At 44.3% G+C, this 25,198-nt stretch overlaps 4 protein-coding genes across 6 annotated transcripts; 3 read left to right on the top strand and 1 right to left on the bottom strand.

Moving 5' to 3' along the window:
• Positions 1-217: 217 nt before the first annotated feature.
• stap2a (signal transducing adaptor family member 2a) lies at positions 218-4,703 on the top strand. Its single transcript, XM_075483639.1, has 11 exons — positions 218-410; positions 1,236-1,307; positions 1,427-1,546; positions 1,635-1,691; positions 1,799-1,950; positions 2,037-2,168; positions 2,250-2,319; positions 2,678-2,780; positions 2,890-2,985; positions 3,064-3,192; positions 3,279-4,703. Exons 1-11 carry the CDS (start codon positions 303-305, stop codon positions 3,332-3,334), a joined length of 1,095 nt encoding a protein of 364 aa, XP_075339754.1. The 5' UTR covers positions 218-302; the 3' UTR covers positions 3,335-4,703.
• A 2,615-nt stretch (positions 4,704-7,318) lies between these two features.
• Positions 7,319-14,510, top strand: sema4e (semaphorin 4e). Of its 3 annotated transcripts, none has more exons than XM_075483634.1 (15): positions 7,319-7,713; positions 8,989-9,301; positions 9,445-9,590; positions 10,330-10,392; positions 10,479-10,577; positions 10,683-10,782; positions 10,935-11,045; positions 11,183-11,334; positions 11,499-11,677; positions 11,786-11,942; positions 12,109-12,331; positions 12,441-12,556; positions 12,653-12,810; positions 12,900-12,952; positions 13,126-14,510. In XM_075483634.1, the coding sequence occupies exons 2-15, from the start codon at positions 9,193-9,195 to the stop codon at positions 13,797-13,799; spliced, it is 2,340 nt and encodes a 779-aa protein (XP_075339749.1). In that variant the 5' UTR covers positions 7,319-7,713; positions 8,989-9,192; the 3' UTR covers positions 13,800-14,510. The 3 variants fall into 3 exon arrangements, with proteins under 3 accessions (XP_075339749.1, XP_075339747.1, XP_075339748.1); XM_075483632.1 differs by having other exon boundaries at positions 7,319-7,930; XM_075483633.1 differs by lacking the exon at positions 7,319-7,713 and having other exon boundaries at positions 7,942-9,301.
• A 136-nt stretch (positions 14,511-14,646) lies between these two features.
• cactin lies at positions 14,647-19,202 on the bottom strand. Its single transcript, XM_075483631.1, has 10 exons — positions 18,851-19,202; positions 17,978-18,593; positions 17,773-17,868; positions 17,435-17,580; positions 17,065-17,227; positions 16,656-16,770; positions 16,189-16,381; positions 15,950-16,072; positions 15,452-15,762; positions 14,647-15,332 (listed from the first exon to the last, which is right to left on the bottom strand). The coding sequence occupies exons 1-10, from the start codon at positions 19,198-19,200 to the stop codon at positions 14,842-14,844; spliced, it is 2,604 nt and encodes an 867-aa protein (XP_075339746.1). The 5' UTR covers positions 19,201-19,202; the 3' UTR covers positions 14,647-14,841.
• Positions 19,203-19,738: 536 nt separating this feature from the next.
• On the top strand, positions 19,739-25,116 carry LOC142399151 (ubiquitin-conjugating enzyme E2 R1-like). The gene is made up of 5 exons (XM_075483640.1): positions 19,739-20,551; positions 20,659-20,745; positions 20,854-20,951; positions 22,236-22,370; positions 23,260-25,116. Exons 1-5 carry the CDS (start codon positions 20,366-20,368, stop codon positions 23,471-23,473), a joined length of 720 nt encoding a protein of 239 aa, XP_075339755.1. The 5' UTR covers positions 19,739-20,365; the 3' UTR covers positions 23,474-25,116.
• Positions 25,117-25,198: the final 82 nt, after the last annotated feature.

Here is a 25,198-nt window from a genome sequence, read left to right as displayed (position 1 = left end):
GAAGTGATACTAGGAGCATCTCAATTATATATAGGCTACCACACCTTGTTTTTATTTATTTCAATCCACTGGCATTTATTTTGTAAACATCTCTATACTTGGGACTTCACTCCCCAGCCATCAGGATTTTTTTTTTTTTAAATTCTAGTTGGCCACCCATCTGCATGACCCCCAGACACAGCAGGCTGCAGCAGCCAGCTGTAGGATTACTGCCACAGCACTGGCTCATCGGGGAAGGCGTGTCAGTCCCCGAATTACTCAGCGCCCCTTTGTCCTCAGTCGGTGCCCAGCCAGCGACACTCATGGCGGCTGCACCCGTCAGGCAGCGCTCCGGTTCGGGGGGGGCCCGGGCGCAGCTCCCGCCCTGTTACTACGAGGGGTACCTGGAGAAGCGAGGACCGAAAGAAAAGGTAGGTTCGCCCGGTGCTAATCAATTGTCATGTCAGTGCATGCTGGTGGACAGTGTCTGTGTGAATGTTTAAGTGCCGCACACCGGCTGATTCACCATTCCCAGATAGCTGTCAACTTCCTCATTGTGCCAGAATGGGCGAGGCGACACTGAACCCTGGTGCTGGTGGATTTATTTATTTTTCTTTAACTAAGAAATCGGTTAGAAATAAGAGCGGAAAGGCATGCAGCAAATTTATGAACTGATCACAACACCGTCTTTGAATCGAGGAATCCCTACTGATGTCAAAACGTGTCATCTCAGTTAAACCGCGTCTGATGAACGATGCGTGATTGTTTCTTGCAAAAACAGGACAATATCTGCGTGTCGGAAAAAGAATGCCTACCAAACATTTAGGTCAGTCAGAATGTAATGCCCATTCAGAGATATACTCTTGACATATTATGATGGCAGGATCCCTGAATCGTTTTTCCAAGACTGCAAATACTGTAAGTTGCCATGCTGTGGCTCAAGGTTTCTTTTGCCTTTTGGTGATCAGGACTGGGACAGTCTCTCCCTCAGGTCCACATATCACTCAATAGGCTCATTTTAATGACATATGGACATGTAATGTGAGCATGGCTCAGGTGCAGGGTATTGCAGTGCTCTGTGGTCCCAGACTGACAGCAGCTGAGGCTCACTCACTATCCATCTCTTGGGACAGGAAATGCTGTGTGTGATGGAAAGGGAAATAACCATTACACAGATGTGGGGAAAACAGCACTGGTGTTACAACAGCAGCGTATCCCCACGTTTGTTCATGTGTTTGTTCATCTGTGTGTGACAGGCATCCAGGCGGCTGTGGACATGTCTTTGTGGGAATTCTTTATATTTCTTCAATAATGCCAAAGACACTCATGTAAGTCTCTGATCGTGTATCTTCTTGCTTGTGTCTTTGTGCACTGCCGTGTGCTGACACAGAAACATTTTTCTGAGTGTATGTGTGTGTGTGTGTGTGTGTGTGTGTGTGTACAACAGTACGTGGAGAAGCTGGACCTCGGTGGGTTTGTGTCCCTGAAGGATGACTGCAGCCGGGATAGAAACCTGGAAGCAGCCAGACTCATCCTCCGCATGAAGGATGGAGAGACCAAACTCACAGTAGGCTGCTTAGTTCACACACTGAAACACAAACGCATACCATTTTACACATCTTTACAATAGTTGAAATTATCGTTGTCTTTTCTAGGCACCAAACTTAGAATCCCGGGAGCTGTGGAAAGGTTTCCTCTACTCTGTCATAGATGTGAATATCAGTCTTTTGTACTGGGTCTCTTCTGCACCTGCATCCTTGTACCAGCCTCTCTGTCTCTCATTCTTTCTCACGAATATTTTCTTTCTGTCAAATCACAGCTAAATGTGCCATCCTATCTCACACTGCTGCCAGGGCAGCTACAAATGCTAAGGGAGGTGGTGGACAAGGAAAGATCCAGACGGAGAACTCGCAACCCTTCACGAGCGCCTCCTTCACCTCTGTCTGTCCCTTTGGTGGGAGAGATTCCAGCGTGAGTTCTCCTCTGTACAGCATTCAGAAGATGCACCACAGCCCCTTTAACAGTGCCCGAATTAAGGTCTTGTGTTTGACCTGCAGGTGTTTTCGTCCGGTGTCCCGAACCGAGGCCGAAGTCCTTTTAGAGAGACACCCAGACTGTGGCAACATGTTGCTCCGTCCAGGCAGAGATGGTTGCTCATTGGCTGTTACTACCCGACAGGACCTCAATGGGTAAACACCTGCTGAATATCTGCACACCGCTGTGTGAAAAAAATCACTGACACAGCTGTTTGCTTCTGCTTTTGGCTCCAGGTCAGTGTTCAGACATTACAGAGTCACTCAGCGGGACCAAGGTGGTTACGTCATTGATGTGGAAAATCCTGTAAGTGCAATGCAGATGCTGTTTTTCCCTATCTTTTAACAAATTCTATAAATGGGAAGTCAAATATTTGATGTTGCAAACTTCTAAAGAGCTGTCTCTTCTTTGAAAAACCCATTTAAGTCTATATCTGTCCTCAGGCAGATATAGACTTAAATCTGTCAGATATGTAATATTTGTCATATATTTGCATATCTATATTTTGTCATGTATCTACTTTCCTAAAAATGTATATACTTGTCAAAGCTTTCCAAATTCAGAAGTCCTGCGGTTACTGCTCTTATAACTCAAAAAAAGAAATGCGAAGCATGTAAATTACAAATCAAAATCAGGCCGATGATGATTAGATTTGCTTTTACAGATTCCCTGTGCTACACTACATGAGGTCATTGATGCCTTGGTAGAAAAGACAGCAGGCACTCTTCAGCCTTTCCTACTGGAGGAACCTTATGAGGAAAATATCAGTGAGGAAACAGGAATATGCAACATTATTCTTGTGTCTATTTGCCTTTTTTTAGGACTTGTACAAGTCATCTATGGCGCTCACCTTGTTAAATTTGCTTGTGTTGTCAGCGTATGTTTCTGCTAACGATGAAAATGGAGAAAAGATCCTCCACACTGCCCCTTCCAGCCCCCTGCCCAAGGCCCCTGCTCTACCTCCAAAACAAGGTTTGTCTTGGTCCCGTAAAAACCACACGCGGTCAAAGAGAGACAGCAGAAATAACCATTGCTTTTACTCACGTTCAGATCGATGGTGCAGCAGCCCCCTGTCCAGGTCTCCTGCCGCGGACCGTCGTATCCTGACCTCACCAGTGCCGGCCTCGCCCACCAACCCAATGAGAAGACTCATCCACTCCCCTTCACCTCTCACACAAAGTGAGTAAGATTATACTTCACCTTCATCTGCAGCAGTCTATCCCCCTTCTGTTGTAGCTCAAAGCATTTCTTCTGCCTCTCTACAGCCCTCAATGAGGAACTCAAAATGACTCTGGAGAGGAGACGAGCCAGTCAGGAGTGATTTGGAGAGGCTTCCTGTCTCAGAATCCTCAATTTCCGGTGCCAAACCTCTACACAAAACAGCTTCAGTATGTTCCCATCCTGTGCCTTCTAGGTGGAAGACAAGCAACTACAAAACCACCACCCTCCCTTAACAACTTAAAATGTGTCCTTTTCTGTCTCAGTATTATTTGTTGGACTTAATGTGAATGTGAACGGACTCCGATTAGCTCCTCAAGAGCAAGAGTGGCTGGGTAACTCATGCAATGAGCTTCATGCAATTTCATAAAATGGTGCCTGCCATGTTTAAGTGACCACCCACTTGTGCTTTGTCCACTTGCATAAAGGTGTTTACAAACTGCCTCTGAACAATAATAGTGCCACAACAAAATCCAGCCAGCATAAACTAGAAATCAACTTCACTGACAGTTCAAAACCTCTCGGAGAAGCACTGGCGCATAACGGACCACCAGCTGAGCCCAATGTTTCCCTGACTGAGCCCCTCTCTGGGTGGTGAGCTGCCGATGTTTATGTTTAATCACTGAAAGCTACATGAACAAACAAACTATCGACTGCCAAGATCAACACCAGAGCGACAACCTCTCACCTGAGACGCTTGATCCGCCCTGAAAGTAAAATAATCAGGGCATGCTCTGGTTTCCATTCCACTACTTATAACATGACTGGGGGAAAATACATTTCAAAATCTGAATAGAAGTGAGCCGACAAGAAACTGAAAACTGCACAATCTCTGCCTGCTGCTTGGAGCGATATTTGCTGTTGATAAGCAACTGTTAATGTATTGTTGGTTCGAGGACGACGACGAAATTGCTTATTTAACACTCAACTTTAACTGTATTGTGAGTGCGTATTTTTAAGTGTTTACTTGCTCTATGCTTCTGTACATGTGCTATTGTGTGGTGCTATGACTCACCCCCACCCAGACCTGCCTGGAAAATCCAGGTGATCTGTGATCCTCCTCAAGAGAACCACTCTACTGTATTTGTATGTGAAGGTGCCCTCTGGTGGAATAGCAATGGAAATTTCATCAGCAAATTGTCTTTGGAGCACAAGTGTAAGATGAACTATTTCATGTTGTGGCGTTAACCTGACTTTTGGTTCTATTACAATATCATACCACACCCTAAGTCTCTACCGTAATTTAATGATTAAGGATAAGAGGGTGCTTTAAACAAATATTGTTCCTACGCTCATATTTGACATTTCTGCCTTTTGGCCTGTTCCATCAAACTGTGAACAAATTACTTATAAGTGTCTTCTTACAATGAACAGTTTATTGAATGTTTGTACAAGATGTGTTGTGTGTCAACTTGATCGCTATCAAAGAATAGTGTTTTATAGAAACAGGGCATTAAATTCTTTTGCATGGATTCTTTGTGCGTTATTGTGAGTCAATAGCTTGTGCATTCTCAGAAGTGTTGTTTCCCGTGCCAAAGGTGTGAAATGGAGGCATTACATAATGTCTCGGATGTCCAGGATTTAGATAGGGAACGAAACAAGAGAGAAGGAGGAGGAAGTTTAAACAATTTCTTCCCTCGATCATCACAGGAAATGTGAGCTCACTGGAAGAATGCATGGATGGGCTTGGATCCCTGACGAGGATGCAGTGGGAGTATCCTGAAAGCAATATTAATTGTTTCAACGCGACAAGGTGGCAACTTAAACAACTCGCTACCTGGCTTTCAGGCTATGTAGGCAGACAGAGAGGTAACAGTAACAGAGGAGGGATTGGAGTGCTTGTTTAAAACAGATGGTGTAAGTCTGGACATTTTATGGTAAAATACCGTCTCTGCAATCTGGATGTTGAACTACTGGCTGTGAGTTTGTGTCCATGTTGTCTACACAGAGAGTTCACCTGTGTTACCTGCCGATGATGTGTGTAACATCAAGCTGCAAAAACAACACTCCAATCTTTTAATGGCGATCTTAGGAGATTTCAATCACACCTCTCGCTTTCTCTGTCACATTTCAACTTTCCAAAAGATTGTCAACTGATTTTTTTATTTCATTCTGTTAGCTATCTATAACAATAACACCCATAACAACATGAAGTTATAATGCAGCAATATCATTTCTCTTTTAGGGTGTATCTAGTGTCATTGAATGGAATAACGATGGAAAATACAGCACAACTGTGCATGTTTTTTTCCAAAGATAATTAATTATCATTGATAATATTTACCACAGAGATCTAAAAAGTTACTATTGTTGTTGTTTAACAAATAATTCAGTATATCTTTATTTTTCTATATTCTTTCAGCTTTATAATCTATGATAACATGTTCCAGAGCAGCAATAACAGTATTGTTGTACAGGAAATCAGCTGTTTCTCCACATTAGAATAAGCATAAGCAAAACGCTTTTTCACCATGTTGGTATTATGGTCTAAAACTGTGTTTTTTCAATTTGTAGTGATCTTTTCTTTGATACTCAGCAAAAGCCTGTATCTGTTTGAAATACAACTGCCGAAAAGTCTGTCAATTTAAAATAAAAATTAAAAAATGCACGATTTACACATCACAGTTAGTTTAGTAAAACACCATTGTTTTCCCTCAACTCTTAAAATCTAACAGCCCAGTGTTATGAACTGAAGAGTCCAACAGGTGTAATTTTAAAAGTAAAGGTAGTTAAAGGGCTATTTGGTCATGTTTTTTTTGTTTTTTTTTTCATATTCTTTTTTGCATGATGACAAATGTTTTAATTGGGTGACTGGCCTGGACCCCGGGCAGGACAGTTTAGCACCTGAACTCTTGTACCACAGAACCACGCTACTCACAGAAAAGGGTTTGCCAGCCTAAATTAAACAAAACCCTCCCTGAAACCACATCATCTGGATGGCTGGATATGTTGCTCCAAAGTCTGCATGTGACATTGCAATGGTTAACTTCACAGGTGTGCAAGTTACCCTGTGCCATCACATATGCAGGCTTATGTGTTGTGGGCTGAGAACAAGTCTGATGGTCACTGCTGTGAACAGCAGGCTGAAGCCTGAAGAGAAAACAGGATTTCCAGGATCCAAACTTTGCTCATTCAGACCATGAGGAAGTTTTTGACTTTGTTTCAGTTTAAATGCAATGAGCTCGGTCCCAAAGAAGTTAGAGGCATTGATGGAATTTGCTTTTGTGCCTTTCTTTACATTGTAGAGTTTTACTTGCATTTTGTGGATGCTGTAAATAAAGAATTTCAGAGTCCATGCCGTGATTTACAACTATGACACTGCCTGAGGGCTCAAATATTCTCATCCCTTTTCCCATACGCACAGAGTTTTCCCTGGATTCTCTGAATATTTCAAATAGATTATGTACCGTACATGATGAAACCTCCAAATTTAATTATACACCTAGAATGGTTGAGCTCGTAGAGACACGTTCCTCATCTCCACTTCTTAGAAATTCAGCCTCTGGGATGCTCTGTTTTTGTTTGTTAAAATGTTTTCATGCCCAATCATGTTATCGACCTGTTTTTTCTTCTTTTTTTCAGTATTACAAAGCTGTTCCCACTTCCCAAAAATCTAACAAGCATCCACAAAACTTGCATTAAAAAACGTAGCCCTGTTCTTTGTAATATTTTCGATTAAATATTTCAAAGCCAGTCATTCCACTATTAGTTCATGCTAATCTTCCACGGCATTGAAACTGTTTTTTTTTTTTTTTTTTTTTTTTTGGTAAATATATTGTAAAATACATAGATGATTCCTCATGAATCCTTTATTTCAAAATTCGAGAATGCATTATTTTTAAATATGGAAACAGCTAACCCGGGGTTTCATTTCCATGCGTAATCTATTTATTACTTTTGCATCCATTTGTACAATTTAAAAAGACCACTTTGCATATGTTCCGGGTAGTAATCAGTATTGTGTGTTTATTCCGGCGCGGGTGCAACATTACTACTAAGTAATTAAACGCCCACTCTTCATTCATAACTCCCAAGTGTAGGGCAAACAACTCCACCACGCGCCAGTAGGTTAGGTTAGTCCCTACCTCCTAATAAGACTTATTTAGGTTGTACCCTTCAGCTGTTTTTTTCTCATACATGGCCAAACTTGAATCAGCCGTGCCCTCCAGCGTGTGATGGAAGTATAACTGAACAATAAAAACCTGATCAGATCATAGGTCAGCGCCTGCCGACGCCTCAGCGCCAGCTTGAAGGGGGTTACAAAATACAACAAAAAAAACCCTGCGCGGCCAACCGGAGCAGAAACCAGCCATTCAGACCCCTTCCGCGGCGGGATGTGAGTGCTGGGAGACTCTTCAGAGCCACGGAGGACCGCTGTGTTTTTTTTTTAGAAGGACACCTGAGGCATTAGGGAAGTGCTTTTTCCTGGGGTGTGTGAAGCAAGACAGTCTCGAATCGTCACGACTTCGGAGGAAAGTGGAGGTTCGACACAACGTTTCACACATTTCACACGGGACGTTAGACGTTGGCCACGTTTTGGGGTGATTTACTTCACTTGGTGAACGTTTCCAAACGGTTTGCCGCCAGTTACGGCTTGTTACTGAGGAGAAAGTGTAAAAAAAAAACAAAAAAAAAACAGGTGCTTATGTTATTTTATTTTAATGGAAGCTTTCGCAGTCTTGGGCGTGTCCGTGTGCAGGTAAGTTACTTATTTCTGCTAGGACTGTTCGTGGACTGTTGGCTAACCTGAAGTTCCTGCACTTTGCGGTCAGAGTTTACATTACATTTAAATTTGAAGGTATTGTGACGCGGAGAGAAAATAGCTTTAAGCTTCAAATTATACAGCAAATTAACTAAAATAACTCAGCTGCTTCCTTTTATAGTGTTTACTGCTGCACACTGTGATTTCAGACCTACTTTGAACATGCCAACGGGCATGTCCTTGCTTGGAGAGATTTTGTAGATAAAAATGAGACCGATAGTGTTTTAGTTGTGTGCGCGCGCGTGTGTTTATATATCATGATGGGGGACACAAAACCTGCTAGCACATCAACTTATTGTATTTCCTAAGAAGTTTTAGGTGTATTAAGTGCGTGGGTTTGTGTATAGAAACTGGTGTCTAGTGAAGCTCGCTTGGCCCCAGGGACAGACACTGAAGCATCTGATCAGGCCTGCATTCTCTGACATGCTGTGGCTCATCTTTTAACATTTCTGCACATCCTCAGCACACACCCACTCAGCAGGTTGTAGTAGCACTACTGGATGTAATCCACGAGAACCACTGGCCTTGCTAACAGCGAGGCATTTTAAGCAGGTGCAGTCTGTGTTGTGGTTCTGTTTTCAGACCGTCGGGTTTCCTGTGTGAGACATCTCTTGCAACAGACTTGGTGCAGGAGCTCTTCTCTCATCTACACCAGAATTCAACTCTCTCTGTAAATCTCTCTTTGTTAGTGTTTAGTGCGGCAGGAGAGCTGAGGTTGACATCCCTGCACCCTGCTGAATGCCTTTCATGGCCCTGCATTAACATCACTATGGCACTGACAGAATTACTGCTGTGCTGACTTTAGCTCACTCTGCCCTTTCTGGCTATTCCTTTGCTTTATTTTTTACCATGCATTTTATTCCACTTTTTATTTAAAAAATTGTGTTTCTGCTCATATGCCTCCTCTGTTTGCTCCTTTGCTGTACATATTTAAATCCTTCCCTCTCTGTGCTAAATTAATTGCGATATATTCAACGCAACCTTGTCTCTTTCAGCCCTCATTGGCTTTGTTTCTTCGGTCAGTGCCATCCATCTCACCATGGACAGCCTGCTGAGCGGGGCCAGTAAAGGGGCCAGTGCCCCAAAGACAGAACAGAGCTCATCACGTCACAGATGCCCCTTGCTGTCTTTCTCCCTGTATGACTGACTGTTTTGGAAACAATAAAGCATAAATTCCTCTTAGATTGGACAAAGAAGCCATGCATCCGCTGCTATCCCTCAGTGTTTTTTGGCTGCTGGCCCTGGCCTTAACGCTTGAAGAAGACTCGACACTACACAGTGTCCCACGCAGATATGTACCCCACCACAGTGAGTGTTCCCTCTCTTGTGTAACACTGGCTTACATTGTGTCAGCTCACATTGACTCATATTGTGTGCGTTTTGACACACTCGTTGGGAAACAGGGTTTAATCACTGGTGGTTGGAGTTGAGCACATTTATACTGTCTCCAGGGGACAACTCCGTTCTGTTTCGTGAGGAGGGTGTGTTCAACTACTCCACCTTGCTGTTGAAGGAAGACCTTGGCCTGCTGGTTCTGGGTGCCAGGGAGGCAGTGTTCGCTCTTAACATCAGTGACATCTCCAAGAAACTTGCCTCGGTGAGAACGCCTTTGTTAACAAAGCAGTTAGAGACACTTCTGTTTTTGAGCAGTGAATGTGAATAGTAAGCATTATCCTTTCCAAATGCTTATCAAAGCTCTCTTGGCTCAGAGCTGCAAAGGTTTTAGCCAGGAACTCATGTGTTGTCTATTTCCCGAAAGGAGCCTCTTATGAGGCATTTAGATGCGAGTCTGATCCAGACAAACTTTGTTGCTTGAAAATATTCTGCCTGAGAGGCTCGCCTCGGGGAAAGAAATCTGTTACCTGAGCTGAAAATGTCTCCCACTTCAAATTCTCACATCCTTTTCTATCAAAATTGTTTCAGTGCAACGCTACTGTCCACACACACACATTCGAGAACACAGCTGAAGTCCAAGAAACAATGAAACACATGTTTATTTCTTCCCGTTTTTGGTTAGATTCACTCTCGCTCGTGACACCCACCTAATCAGCAAAAGTTTTGTTATAGAACATTAATAAAAACAAATTACTTACAAAGCAGGCAGACGAGCAACTTTGAGTAACAACACTTGAGACTTTCATTCAGCACACACTTCAGCCAGCAAGCTGATTTAATCTGTTAAACCTGTAGTTCAGGAGGTACATTCGCAAAGGCTTCTGTACATGCGTGTCTAACCTACATCCGACTTCAGAACTTCTTCATCTACAGTAGACAAATGCTCTGATTTACAAAGCGTTTTTTTAAAAGCAACCAACATTGTGGGCTCATCCTTTCAGGTCGAATGGAAAGTGTCGCCGAAACAAGTGAAGAAATGTGAAAACAAAGGAAAGGACCCAGAGGTGGGTTGTTTTAGCTCTTAGCCGCATTTTCTGCCATCGGGAGTTTATTGCGTTGCAGTCATTGTTTCTTGAAATGCATTTTACAGACCGAGTGCAAGAATTATATCAGAATTCTGCACGAGATGAGCGATGGCAGGATTTATGTGTGTGGAACTAATGCTTTCGATCCAGAATGTACCTACATGGTGAGATAAATGTGTTGTTGTTTTTTTATTTTATTTCTTTATTTTGTCATCATCATTGTGCAGAATTAATCAAGGATTTTTTTAAAAATGTGTTTTTTTGGGCAGTCTTATGCAGACGGAAAGCTGACTTTTAAGGGCAGTGCAGAGGACGGCAAAGGAAAGTGTCCCTTTGATCCTTTCCAGAGATATGCCTCCATCATGGTCGGTGAGTTGCAACTGTCCCTCAAGAAAGAAAAAGGAAGGAAGGAAGGAAGGAAGGAAGGAAGGAAGGAAGGAAGGAAGGAAGGAAGGAAGGAAAGAAGGACGAAAAAAAAACAACAGCGTTGAGGTTTTCATGGTAATCTCTTGTGTTGGCAGATGATGACCTTTACTCAGCCACTTCGATGAACTTCCTGGGCTCTGAACCTGTCCTGATGCGCAGCTCTCCCGTGTCCATACGCACCGAGTTTAAAACCTCCTGGCTCAATGGTGAGATGAGATCGTATGAAGTGGGTTTTTGAAAGGTGCCAAATTCATGCAACAGCTTCAAACTTCCTGCTTACTGTCTGAGTTGGGGTGCTTTTTAAAAAAAAAAATAAATAAATGTATGTCTCTATATATCCTAGAGCCCAACTTTGTTTCCATGGCTCAGATGCCAGAGAGTACGCAGAGTGAGGACGGAGATGATGACAAAGTGTACCTCTTCTTCAGTGAGGCTGCTGTGGAGTGTGACTGCTACAACAAACTGGTGGTCTCCCGTGTGGCCCGAGTCTGCAAGGTAACAAAGAATTAACAGCGCCTTCACTTCCAAAGACATAACACATAAAAAACACTTCCTCGGCTGCTCTCAGTCCACCCTTTCCGCTGCTTGATTTTGCATCCCGTCTGTCGAGGTTTTTCTACTTGTCCTTGTGATGTCATGGCATCTTTGCGTGCCCACAGGGAGATCTTGGAGGTCAGAGGACTCTGCAAAAGAAGTGGACGTCCTTTCTGAAAACAAGAATGGATTGCCCGGTGCTGGATTCCCAGCTGCCGTACGTTATCCAGGATTCATACCGCTGGTGTGCTTTCAAGCAGCAATGGAAGACCTGCATTTTCTACGCCATCTTTACCCCACAGTCGTACGTTTGGACCGGCAAACATGTTTGTGTTAGAAAGAGGAAGTTGTCTAAGTCTTAAATCGTACTTGGCACGTAATTTGGCTTAGATTTCCTGTGTGTGTATTGCAGGGATACATCAGACTTGTCTGTGGTGTGTGCGTACCGCGTGTCTGACATCAGCAGAGTGTTTCAGGAGGGGAAGTACAAGAGCCCAGTCACCGTAGAAACCTCTTTTGTTAAGTGGGTGATGTATAGTGGAGAGGTCCCTGACCCTCGGCCCGGAGCTGTGAGTCTACCCAATATTCAGCTTGTGTGTGCCTGTGTCAGGATCAAAGTAGAATCTCAACCCGACGCTGTGCTTTGTGCGACTGGGTCAGCAGGAAACTGTTCCTTTTGTACCTTTGACTCTGTTGTACTATCTTTTCTCTTTCCTTCCCTTCTCTTTTTGCTAGTGTATAAACAACAAGGCTCGCAAAGACGGCATAACTCAGAGTCTGGACCTCCCAGACCGGACCCTTCAATTTATCAAAGATAGGCCCCTCATGGATCAGTCAATCCAGCCAATAGGAGACAAACCTGTACTGATGCGAAAGGGAGCTGCATTCACTCGGATTATAGTCGACGAAGTGCGAGATGCAGATGGAGAAAAGTACCACGTCATGTTCATAGGCACAGGTGTGTGTGTTTTAGGTTGCCAACTCGCGTGTGTATTTAATTGTACTTTTAAAGCAGTGGAATGTGTCTGCCAGCATATGAACATCATACGTTGTTTTCATTCAAAAAGAGGAGGGTACAATGCTGAAAGCTGTGAACTACGATGGAGAGATGTTCATCATTGAGGAAGTAGAACTTTTCAATCCTCCAGAACCCATCAAGATTCTTAGATTTTCCAATCTCACGGTAATTTAAAACCACTTGGATCTAATTTTTGGCTCGTTACTTTTCAGTCACCATTACTGTGTGCACTAGATGGCTATCTCTGCTCTTTGTTCACAGGGTCAGATTTATGCAGGCTCAAACTTTGGAGTGGCACAGATACCACTTGCCACCTGTGAGAGGTCCTTGTCCTGTATGGACTGTGTTCTGGCCAGAGATCCATATTGTGGCTGGGACACGACTGAGGGGAAATGTGTTTCCCTTTCCAGTTCAAATAGGTGGGCGGCAGTCCATTTGTACGGAGCAAGCGGTGTTGATAGCGGCTCGAATCAGGTTCACTTAAACTTGTGTTTTGTCTTTTCTTTAGAGAACTAATCCAAAGTGTGAAAGAAGGAAATGCTGCTCTTTGCCCTGCTGCTGGTGAGTCAGTGAGTGCTTGTGCAGCAGGATCGGTGCATTTATATTTGTGTTTTGAAAAAACTAAACAAAGCTACAGGCTTTGCGAGATGCTTCATCTGGTCCCGTGTGGTTTTGTCAAAATGAAAATGTGGATGTGGACAAAATGAAGATGTGGACCTTGGTTTTGATTTCAGATCCTGTGGAGCCTGTGAATAGGTACATCTGGCCAGGTGGTAACCTGAAACTCAGTTGCCTTTCGTCTTCAAGCCTTTCACAACTTCACTGGGAGCGGGACGAACGTACCCTCGAACCCTCAATCCATCTGCAGCTGCTACGAGACGGACTGCTCATTCTCAATGCTTCGGATAGTGATGCTGGCCGCTACCGCTGCCTGTCTGTGGAGCGCTCCAAAGCTAATGAGTATACAACCATCGTGGCCGAGTACCAGGTCAGCACAGACCCAACCGAAGGCAATGGTAATAAGTTATTGCCTCCCCAGCCTCAGACCGACGGCCCATCTGTCCCTGGACTGCACGCTGTAGTTGCCCTTCTTGTTATTTCTCTTGTTGCCCTTTTGGCCTGGAACTTTTACAAAGGCCACCTACCACTGCCTTGGAACTGCGTGAAGAAGAGCGGAGAACAACCCCAACAGAACAATGACCGTGAGGCTGGGAACCCCGGCATCACTTATCACAATGCACCGAGGCCTGCCGAAAGTAAGCCGCTGGTTTCCAGCGCACAGTGCAACAGCGGCGGTAACAACAACCACACTGGTGATGGGGATGCACGCGGCGGCTCAGAGGAGAACGATGCACCAACTGTTACCCTGCCGTCCATGCAGTACATTGATGACGAGTCAGAAATTTGAACATGATTTGTAAGAACACCGTCAGCATCGGCATGCAACCGCTTGTGTAACATTTTTGTTTCTGTGAATACCTCAGTGAGTAAAAAAATGAGCCGAGTTTAAAAAGGCATAAACTCAACAATTACATATTTCTGTTATGAAACGGCTCTTTATTTTCCCTCTTCTACATATTAAAGTTTGAGCACTTTGTTGTGTCTGTACAGTTTCTCACTCATCTCAGCTTCTTGGCTCTTGTCGTCTTCTCCTTTTAGTTCTGTGTGATCGCCGTTTTTAATGCAGTCTATCCACGGATGTTTTTGAAACTATTATTTTCGGTGTGCGACTGTGAGGGTCATAGATTCAAGTTGCACCGCTTAATGTGAGCCCCTTGTGGATTTTGAGGTGTATTTAAGATCGTCATCCTTTACACGGATACATACGTTGCTGTTGCTTCAAAGGCTGAAAGTGATCAATCTTTATGCCTTTTGGAGATAAGTTCATCCTTAACTTAAATATAAATTCACAGTTCAGGACTTTGGGCCTACATTTATGAATCTGTATCGTCTTTTTTCATTTCCTTCTAAATGTCCCAAGTTTGGCTGCAGATTGAGATTTTTTCTTTTTGTAAAGCTTTGTACGTTTGTCAGAGGGACTGTGTCGAGCCACGAGTTGTAACCGTTTGTATTAAAACTTCTTTTTTTTTTTTCTAAATAAAATTTTTTTTTAAACTTGCTTTGCAGTTTTTTTTTTTACTCCTCGGCAAGACTGAATTTGCCAAGAATGTGAAGAAACATGTTTAGATGGGAAATCATTTCTATGTCTTTTTCAACAGAAAAAACATGAAAAAAGTGAGTGTGCAAACAAGAGGTTGGAAAAACAAAAAAAATCTTTAATACGTCATTTCAGACAACAATTACAACAGCCCTGGGGGATTTGTAGCTTTGGCCCTGCTTTTTTCTTTATATATAAGCAGCTAAACCACTACAACAAAGCACAGACTACAGGGTGAATAATGTAGAAAAACCCAGTCCCTGATGATTTGGTCCTTGCTCGTCGGTACCCTTCATCTTCTGTAGCGATACCTCTTGAAGTGGAACCACAGCTGGAAGATACCGTTGGCAAACTGACAGCGGAAGCCATGTCGATGCGAGTACTCCCACTCCCTGTTTACAATCTTAAAAGCAATGTCCTCATACGGTGGACCAGCGTGGAACCTCAAAATCCCAAAGTCCTTGTTGTCGGGGCTGGGCTCCAGGAAGTACTGAGGGGTTGAGCGCTTGTCGATCAGGTCCGGGTAGAAGATGTTGAACTTGTAACCCTGGACGATCTTTGGCGGAGGGTTGTCGAAGTCGTAATGCGTCTGGTTGTACTTGTTCCACTCGAAGCCCGTGTGGACCCTGTTGAAGAAGCGGGGTTTCCTGGGACGGTATTTGTCCGCCCACAGGTACATTTTGCCCGTGACCGGAAACTCCACGCTGAACTGGGCTTCGTCGTTGCCCATGCCTTCTCTGGCCCGCCGCACGAAGGCGTCTTCCGCACTTTCGCTGGCGTCGCCTGATGGAAAAAAAAAAAAAAAGGTTTAGAAACAGACATCTGCATTACTTATTAATTACTACGCATGATATCGGTTCAATCATCGTTTCAACCTCTAAAGTGTGTATGGAGCCTCATACCCGTGACTTGCAGCTGTGTGCGGGCTAACTGCAGCCTGTGAATGTCCTCCTCTGGGGTGATGGTGTGAGTGTCCAGCGGCAGCTCGGAGGACGTGAGCAGCGCTGGACTGTAGCGACCCGCGTCGTACTCCGCCTGACTCTGCTGGATGAGGTCCTCTTCTGTCAAAACAGCCTCCACCACCTCATCCTTCCCCTCTTCATCCTTCCCTTCACTCTTCTCTCCTCCACCCTCAGCTTGGCTTCCTCCTGCAGATGTGGATGGACCTGCCCCTTCGTCGTTGTCTCCCTCCGTTTCTCTGCCCTTTGTTTTTCTGGAGGAGGATGCATTATACGGGTTAAATTTCCTCTTAAACCGAGGAGGCAGCGTGTCGCACTTATCCAACACATCTGGGCGCGACACAGATCCTCGAAAAAACGGCACAGAAGCGATCGACTAAAAATTGTCATCGCATGTCTAATTCAAGTTTGGTGAGGATTCCTGTCGTATGCGTAACTCACCCGTCTTCGTCACTCGTCGGCTCCTCTTTGATGATGGGGAACAGAGGCTCACTTTCAACCCCCTGCTCCTGCTTCAGCTTGAACAGCTTCTGCCGTAGCACGTCCTGGTGTCGCTCTCTCAACCTGGGGCATATGGGGTGTAGATTTAGCCACATCACCTTTAATTCACAGCTCACATGAACAAACAGCCACCTGTGACGGCTTTATTGTGCCAGCGTGAGTCTGAACTGTATTCACACCTGGCTCTGGCCATGTAGACTCTGACTTGCTGCAACAGACTCTCCCAGTAACCGATATCGAGATTGGACCCTCCAGCCCGAATCTTCCCCTCAATGTTGAGGTGCAGCGCCTGCAGCTGACTGTACGTTTTTCCTTTGAACACGCACTGGACGTCAGTGCTCACAGCCGTGTTGATGCCCTCACGACGGTCGCCTGGAGACAAAATGAAACTTTCAGCTTAACATGAAGCACGTCTGCACGAATCTGCTAACATGTTTTGTTAATTTCGCCATTAAAAGAGCTGTATTCCCCTTCCACTAATTTGGCTGCGAATACCCTTAAATTAGCCCACAATCACGATATCAGTCCTGTAACTGTAAGGTGTATATGGTTTGGTAAATAGCCGAAATAATAGAAATTTGCGCAGGTGTCGGTATAATCATCGGGCCTCCTACTGTACCACAGTGTCATAGAAAAACGACGGTACCTGGTCCTTTCCCAGAAGCCTCCAGTTTTCTCAGTTTGCTGATCTCATCCTCGGTGATGGTCGTCATGTCTCTCCAGAAGTCCACATTCTTGCCTTGCTCGAGTTCCATGTACACCTTTCAGACGGACGAGATTCATTTGGAGAGGAGCAGACGTAAAAGCAACGGTTACCAGACAACAGCCAGTCTGCATAACACAAAACATATCCGATCGGTTTCCACTTCGGGCCCGGGGGCTCATTCAAGGTAAAAAAAACTGGGTCTGGATATGGTCACATTGCCGTCGTTGTTCATCAGAACACTAACCACCTCTTCACCTTTAAGACCCTTACAAAAGCAATACTGGCCTAAGGGAGTCGATCAGAGCTGTAACCCCACGACTTTTTTCACTGATATAGAACAGCCACAAACCTTTATGTCCTCTAGCAGGTCATCCATGTCGGTGACAGTCAGTCCGTTGAGGAAAGTGTAAGGTTCGTGCATCTCCACGGCCAGATCGTCGTCCTCTGCACTGATGTACTTCGCCAAAAGGTCGATGGGCTTTGCACGACCGTCACGAATTCTAATCTTGGACCTGAGTGCACAGCGGACGAAGCATACTTGTACCATGAAGTGGAATTGTGCAAACAGAGTTAAAAGAATGTATAAGGAAGCAGATTTTTCATTTGCTCAAGCTGCTCAATGATTATTTGACAATGTTGCAAAGTTGATTGATGGCAAAAACCAAATGTTGTTGTTAGGACTATGCAATCAAAATAAAGTATCTAATCGTGTCATGAACCTTAATTTGGCCTGCTGTAGATGGAAGTTGTCCTCCTGTTCAGCCCAGGTCTTGAAGTGCTCTGCCTCTTTCTCTCTCTGCAGCATTTCCAGCTCGGTTTCTCTCATGGCTTTCTCTCGCTCCCGCTCCAAACGCAGCTGTTTTACCTAAACAAGCACAAAGCCGGTGTCATTAGACAAGTCCCTTCCGGTGTCTCCCAGTTTTGCACCTCGTTTAGCCGAGAAAAATAAGCTCCAGTACTTTTTTGGTGTTGCCATCAAAACTCATGTTCTGCATCAGCACTTTTGTAAAAATCTTTTCAATCCAAAAAAAAAAACGAACCCTCCCACAGTCCATACCTTCTGCAGCTCTCTGCGGTTGTCCTCCTGAATACGTTTGTTCCTTTCTTTGAGATCCTTCTCTCCAAGATGGCCAATGCCTTTTTTATCCAGCGCCTGAAAAATACACACACACAAAGCAAAGAATCGCAGATGAGAAATACACTTTGTCAAAGCCGGGTTCAGACAGTGTACAACCATCCACAGTTCTTGGAAAGGAACTCACCTTCTGCCATTTGAATGAGCCTAAAAGGTTGTTGTCACCGAAGGGATTGTCTGCATTGGTGTATCCCATGTACTCCTCACTCCAACCCATCTTTTCTCTCCTTTTCTTCTCTTTCGTTTCCTTCTTTGCCAGTCGTCTGGCTCTCTTCTCCTCTGGCGTCTCCAGAGCTTTCAAAATCTCCTTCTTATTTTTCCTGTCTTCTTTTTCTTTTATCACGAGACCCTCGCGATCAGACCCTGAACTCTCAGACGACTCAGAAGAACTGGAGCGTTGCCTCTCTCTGTTCCCATCAGCCCTCTCTCTGTTCGTCTTGCTCCTCCCTCGCTCCATATCTTCGCTCCTCTTTCTCCTCTCCTGGCTTTTGTCTCCGTCTCCTTTTCTCTCCCGGTCTCTGCTGCTGCTCTCCCATCGCTCTCTGTCCCGCTCCCTCAGCTGTCTGTCTCTGGCTGGACTCCCTCTGCCAGGGCTTTTTCTTCTACTACTCCCTTCTCTGTCACTACTTCCACTGTGGGAGTCTGAGCTGGACTGGGACCTTTCCTTTCTCCTTTCTCTCGATGTTCCACTACGATTCTCCATGTCCCTCCTCCTTCTCATCTTGGAATGATCTGAATCAGGACTGTGACAAAAAATTTTTTGAATGGACATGGGATAAATACATGTGTCCTTTAATTGTTAAGTAATATAGTCATAAAGGAGAACAGAAATTATTCAATGGGAAATATCCAACTAAAATATAGTTTAAATCAGTTACACTGACACTTTTTTCATACGTCATCGAGCAAACTCTAACTCCGTTGCGTTACAAAAAAAAAAAAAGACAAAAGCGATATATAACCTACTAAAACCATTATAAATTCAAACCGTAAAACTCACCTTGGTGACCGAGTCTTAGACTTGTTCCTCTGACGGTGCGTTCGGTTCCTCCTGTCGCTCTCCGAACCGCTGCTGGACCCTGATCGGTCCTTGTGTTGAGGCCGACGTCTGACCGGAGAGCCATCGTTCGAGGCCCTGCAGCTGCTGCTAGATCTGCCTCGGCCACGGACTGTTCTTTTACTTTCCGGAGACCGACTGCGGCCTCTCCTTTCGTCTGGAGATCGCGACCCGCCTACTCTGGACTTGTTCCGCCGATTTCGGCTCCGACTTCTGGACTTGGAGCGGGACCTGCGTCGTGATTTCGAACCCATCACGAACTCTCTGCCAGTTTGGGGTCCGACCGGAAGCATGTCGCGTAAATAAGAGGTATCCACGACGAGAGGTCTGTCCTCACGTTTCAGAGTTTACATTTTTTTGGTAAGATAATTAGTTTCTAAATGTATTGTTACGTGAGTGTCAAAAATATGCAAACAATCCGTCAAATTGCACGGTTTCAATATTAATTACTCAGGCAGGCAAACGCCGCCTTTAGGGGGCTTTCTATTAAGATGGCGCAAAATATAAACGTCATAGATTAGAAAATAAACTACAAATAAATAGAGCGGATAAACGAGATTTTCACTGTTGAATAATAGTCATACAGTGACATAATTTGAGGCTGAGACTATTTCAGAACAACTTTTACCAACAAAACTTAAATTCGTATTTTCAAGACGTCAGGGAGAGGCAAATGTAATTCCACGAATTGACCCTCAAAAACAACCCAAGAAATATTGGTAACAGCTCAACGTATTCCTTGGTTAAATTTGACATAGTCTTATTTTATTTAGGGAACTAATGCAATGCGTCAATGCATGGCTTCCCAGTTACTCTTAAATAAAAAACAAATGTTACATGTAAAAATGGGACTACAAGTCCCACACAACAACAGGCGCTGTTGCCTGTTTTCAGAGTACGGGGGACCCCTTTCAGCAACATTCTTACAGACCCAGTCTTTTGTGTGGACGTTCAAACTAAGGTCCGACTGTTAACGTCGAAGTTATCTTTCAGTAAAGTTTTAGATGACTGTTTGTGTTTTGCTTTTTAATTTGGCTCTTGTATGCGGTTAGAGAGCGTTCCCGCAGCAGTGAGATCAGCTCCAGCTGGTCGGTAAAGCTGAGCTTGTTAGCTAGCTTACATTAGCCAACAGCTACCAGTAGATTTACGGCTTATATCCGTGGCTGGGTTGCCAGATAAATTAACTAAAGCTGGAAGCGCTGGTCGGCCACAATGATTTGGTTGGTCCAACAATTTCTGCGTGTTGACATTGATAAATAATTCATCGGGTCTGGGAACACATCAACGTTGTTTGTCTTTTGCGCATCAGGACGGGTTCGGCCTGTTTTCATTGTCCGTGGACATCCGAAACGCAGAAGTTGTTGTCGGTGTGGGTAGTTCGGTTAACTCGGCCGTGTTCGCGTCAACAAAACCGTCAGCTGTCCATTCCAGATTATCTTGAAAGCTACTCAGGTTAGTATGGCGCACCACGACCCCTCTCATGTAGCCAGTTCACAGAAAGCACTTATGTTGGAAATGAAGAGCCTTCAAGAGGAGCCTGTCGAGGGATTCAAAATAACTTTGGTGGACGAAGCCGATTTATACAACTGGGAGGTGGCCATTTTTGGACCACCAAACACTCATTATGAAGGCGGGTATTTTAAGGTAAGAGGATAATGGATCTTCATGGATCACCTTATGTGCAATACTGAAACATCACAATTAAAGGCAGACATGCAATTTCACACCTGAAGGTTTGTTTTGTCTCCAAGGCTCGCATCAAGTTTCCCATAGACTACCCATACTCCCCACCTGCCTTCCGCTTCCTCTCCAAAATGTGGCATCCCAACATTTATGAGGTGTAGTATCACAGCCTGACTACCACAATCTCATGCTTTCTCTTTCTGCTGTGTCTAATCTAAACGCCTCCTTCTCATGGTGAAATGCATTGGCTTCCTCTGTTTCAGAATGGAGATGTGTGTATCTCGATATTGCATCCTCCAGTGGACGACCCGCAGAGTGGAGAGCTGCCTTCAGAGAGATGGAATCCTACCCAGAATGTCCGGTCAGCAACTCCCTCGTCATTATCTCCTCACGCACGTCTCTCTTTTCTGGTCACCGTCCTTCTTTGTCCTCTCTCCGCCACTTGAATAATTCACCCCGCTCAGTCCCTTATCGCATGACATTCGTTGTTCGTGGCGTCATTTTCAAAAGTGACATAAATTAACACAGAATTCATACCGGGGTGTTCAGCTCTACCAAACCCACTTCACTCTTACTCAGAGATGATATATTGTACCAAAACAAATGACAATTTGCCTTGCAGCAAATCAAAGGCATTGTCGAGCGGTGGCTTGGACATCTTTACCACTCGGGGCATTTTTCCCGGGGTGTACCCATTTATTTATTACAGATGACAGGCATTATCCTTTGAGGTACAGTCTTCTCTTGCAATGGCTTCTTCTCTTACTTCTGGATCGAAGCCCAGGACATAAAATATGGAGCGTGTGCTAAATGTCAGGGGTAGTCTGAGCACGTACTGAATATCAATCTCTGCATATACATTCAGGTGTAACTCAACTTTGGATTACTTTAGAAAATCAGTTTATTATGATTTCAGTCAGACTAGCTTGTTTGTAAGTTTTCTTTCTCCTAACTCAATGTAAACGAGTCATTTGGTGCTACAATTCAGCCAGAAACACCTCCAGGGTGCGTCCAGAATTTGAGACTGATGTTGGGACCTGTAGGTCTCTATAGGGGAGGTTATAGATACAGCTGTGTCTGACTGTAAGGCATTCAGTCAGTGATTGTAAAGTGTTGGAGAGTAGCTGACAGAAAGAAAGAAAAATCTGTTTCTTAAATGACAAAACGCATTTAAAACAGTTCAGTTTTGGTTCAGGGAAATTGTAAATGGTGTTTCAAAAATTTTTAACTGCTCAATTTAATGTAAAAATGGGATTAATTGTGTCAGATCCGAGATGGATCTGAGGAAGTTGGATTAAATAGTCGACATTTGCATTCCCATTAATAATTAGTCTTTGTGTTCTCGTCAAAATGGTAACAATCGGGCGGGCCCCAGGTGGCTCATCTGGTGGAGCGGGTCGCCTCGTGTTAAGGGTCCGAAGCTTCTCAAAGCAGGCAGCCTGGGTTTGTGTCCCAGCCCGTGGCTGCATGTCTTCTTCATCTCTCCCTGACCTACCTTCCTGCCAAGCTTCTTCCAAAATGAAAACCACTAGTGCTCAAAAAAAATCCTTTAAAAAAACACAATGATAACAAGATGAAGTAAGATGTGATGGCCGTGCAGTGGGCGTCGCGCTAAATAGCCGTTCTCCTCCGTGTCTTCTTCCAGGACCATTTTGCTGAGCGTGATCTCGCTGCTGAATGAACCCAACACGTTTTCCCCCGCTAACGTGGATGCCTCCGTCATGTACCGCAAATGGAGGGACAGCAAAGGCAAGGACAGGGAATATGTGGAGATCATCAGGTAAATAATCGCACTCTGTCATTTTTCATAGCCACACACCGTGTTTCCTGAAGCGAAGGCTGAAACGGCAAAGCTGGTAAAAATGATCCTCTCCCGTCACTCGTGTGACCTGAAAAGAAACTCGTTACGGTACCTTAAACAGTAGGAGGCACAGATGTAATTCATTTCCAAGAGACATCGCTCTGAACATATTGCACACTGTATGTACTGTTTAGTTCCACATCCCCTGTCAGTGTTCGCTTTAAAAACTCGTCTGTGCTCCTTTAAGGTGTGCATTTTAAAGTTTTTGCCTAAAACGGGAAAAAACCCACTCTTGTGGTCCTAAAATCGCTCGTCGTTGACTCCTCCCCTTTCCCCCCATTTAGTGCATGACGATGAATATGTTAATGAGCCCCGCCCACATCTCCACCCACCTGCAGCTGACAGTAGCCTTCCCTCTTTACTCCTACTCTGTTTACAAAATTTGTTCAGCTTACCACATTTATCATTGGGGTGATTCAGAGGTAAAAGTTTGAACTACAGAGCGACTCTCTAGAAGAGGAAGCTGAATTAGACGAGATCACGTGCAGGTGGAAGTACCAAAACGGGAATGTCTTCTATTTCTTTGGCGTTCAACAGCATTAGAAAACCACTGCTTGTGTGCCACAAGCTGCAGCGTGCGAGCTCCCGTGTCCGGCAGCCAGTTCTCGCCTGAGCTAAACGAGTAGCACTCCTCATTTCCGCTACTTTCCTCTCCGCCGATGCCAGCTTCTGCTTGTAGCTTTCGAGCTTCTCTTTCCATCAGTTCCCCCACGGTGCATGCAAATTTCTAAACCGCACTGCCCCAGCCCTCAAATGGTCAGGGTTGGTTCCTGGAAATAGTCTTTGAAGTCTTTGTCCTCTTCCTCAGGAAACAGGTAACGGCCACCAAGGCAGAGGCTGAGTGCGATGGCGTGAAGGTGCCCACCACGCTGGCAGAGTACTGCGTCCGCACACGGGCTCCAGCCCCCGACGAAGGCTCTGACCTCTTCTACGACACTTACTACGACGACGACGACGACATGGACGGCGGGGACGGCGACTGCTGCTACGACGAAGATGACTCCGGCAACGAGGAGTCGTGACATGCTTTTTGTTTATTTTTGACTGAACGCCCAATCTAGCTGACGTACGCTACTCCCTTTTCTCTGCCCGGGTTGCAAGATATTGTAGGTTTACAACCAAGACAGGTTTGAAGCTTCACTCCTAAACCAATAAGAGCATTTTTCTTTTTCTTTTCCTCGAGCCTCTGCTTTTGTTTCAGAGGTTAAAAAATGATGCCTCACCGTGGAAGGGTTCAGACCTTATAAGATTTGCACCAGCACAGCACAGAAGTCACCAATTTCTTCAGTTTTTGTATACAGTCCTCATCTTCACCCAAAACCTTACTTTGACAGAGCAAATGCTCACATACTCCTTCTCGGTTGTTCAGACCCATGTCCAGAATAATGTATTGTGGGGTATGTACCACTTTCAACGATAACATTTGCACTGGTGCAAACTCTCTCTTTCTCTCTCTTGCATATCTGTATTTCTTTAATTGTAACCGGGTGCGGTTCACCTGTAGTTGGTCTCAGTGGTGGAAAAAATTGAGGATTCCAAGCAGCCTGTGTGTGTGGTGAGCAAAGGAACGCAAGTATCCGTTTTTTTTTTTGTTTTTTTTCCCCCAAGTTTTACAGTCGTCTCGCTTCGACAGGGCAAGACCTGAATCGGTTGTTTTTTTTCTCTCTTACTGGAGGACCGTTGACCGGCATCATGTTCTGTGATAACAGAGACTTGTGACGATGGAGGAGGACTCTGTTTGTCTGTCTGTCTGTCTGTCTGTGTCTGTCTTGTCTTGAGGACCGGCTGGCTGCGTTAGGTCGGTTCCTCTCACATGGACGTTTTTACTAACAGGAAACTGATCTTTGCTGTGTTTTTCTTCTAGTTACTGTTGGACGCGTTTCTCTGTTGCTCCGAGTGTCGGGGTCGGGGTTGAAGTAGCTCAGATTAAAGAGTTGTGTAAGGTGATGGAGCATTTGAGGGGGTGGAGGACAGAACAAGTTCATGATCAGAGAGGCCCCCGATGGACCCAAAGACCTGCAGCAGTGTGTAACAAGAAAGCCCAAAACATTTTGACAAATGTTTGTCGTACTCTCGTCTTTGTATTTTGCTCTCTTGCAAGCTTAATTATTTTAGACTTTGTTGTTGTTGGACATCATGCCTACACTGTTTACTTAATAATAACTATCATGGTGAGATATTAGGCTTGGCAAGAAAGAAAAAAAGTGTTTCTCTGTAGGTGTTCAACCAAGATGATCAAAGTTTTTCAGACCCTATACTTTTCATGACTCACCTTAGTGTTGATTTAGGGTGAAAGGGTTTTTATATTATTTTAGAGTGTGTGGGTGTCCTGTGTGTGTTCTTTGTTTTTTTTTTTTTTTTGTCCTAACGCTAACCCCCCCTCCTTTAAAATAAAAAAAAATAATCAATATGGTTTGATTTACTTTTAATTGGGACATCATATTGAACTTCTCAGGACAAAATTACATGTGACAAAAGAATCGGGACAAGTGACTAATTTTCTCTTTCGATGGTCTTCAGAGTTGGTTTACAGCTTCTGCGAGAACTGTAACCAATATGCACACTTTGCTGTAAGAATGATCACTTTAATGTTTTATTCACCTGTTGTTGTTGTTTTTTCCCAGCTATTTAAAACTGAAAAATAAAGATGAATTTGAAAGAAAAATATGCCGTGTCCTTAATGCCTTAAGTAAATACAGCGACTATTTCAGATTATTCGATATTTACAGCCACAATTTGTTGATCAT

The sequence above is a fragment of the Odontesthes bonariensis genome, chromosome 14, assembly GCF_027942865.1.
Source record: "Odontesthes bonariensis isolate fOdoBon6 chromosome 14, fOdoBon6.hap1, whole genome shotgun sequence".
Lineage (NCBI taxonomy): Eukaryota > Metazoa > Chordata > Actinopteri > Atheriniformes > Atherinopsidae > Odontesthes > Odontesthes bonariensis.
Note: the sequence above shows the minus strand (reverse complement) of the source record. Positions and strands in the feature narration are given on the sequence as shown.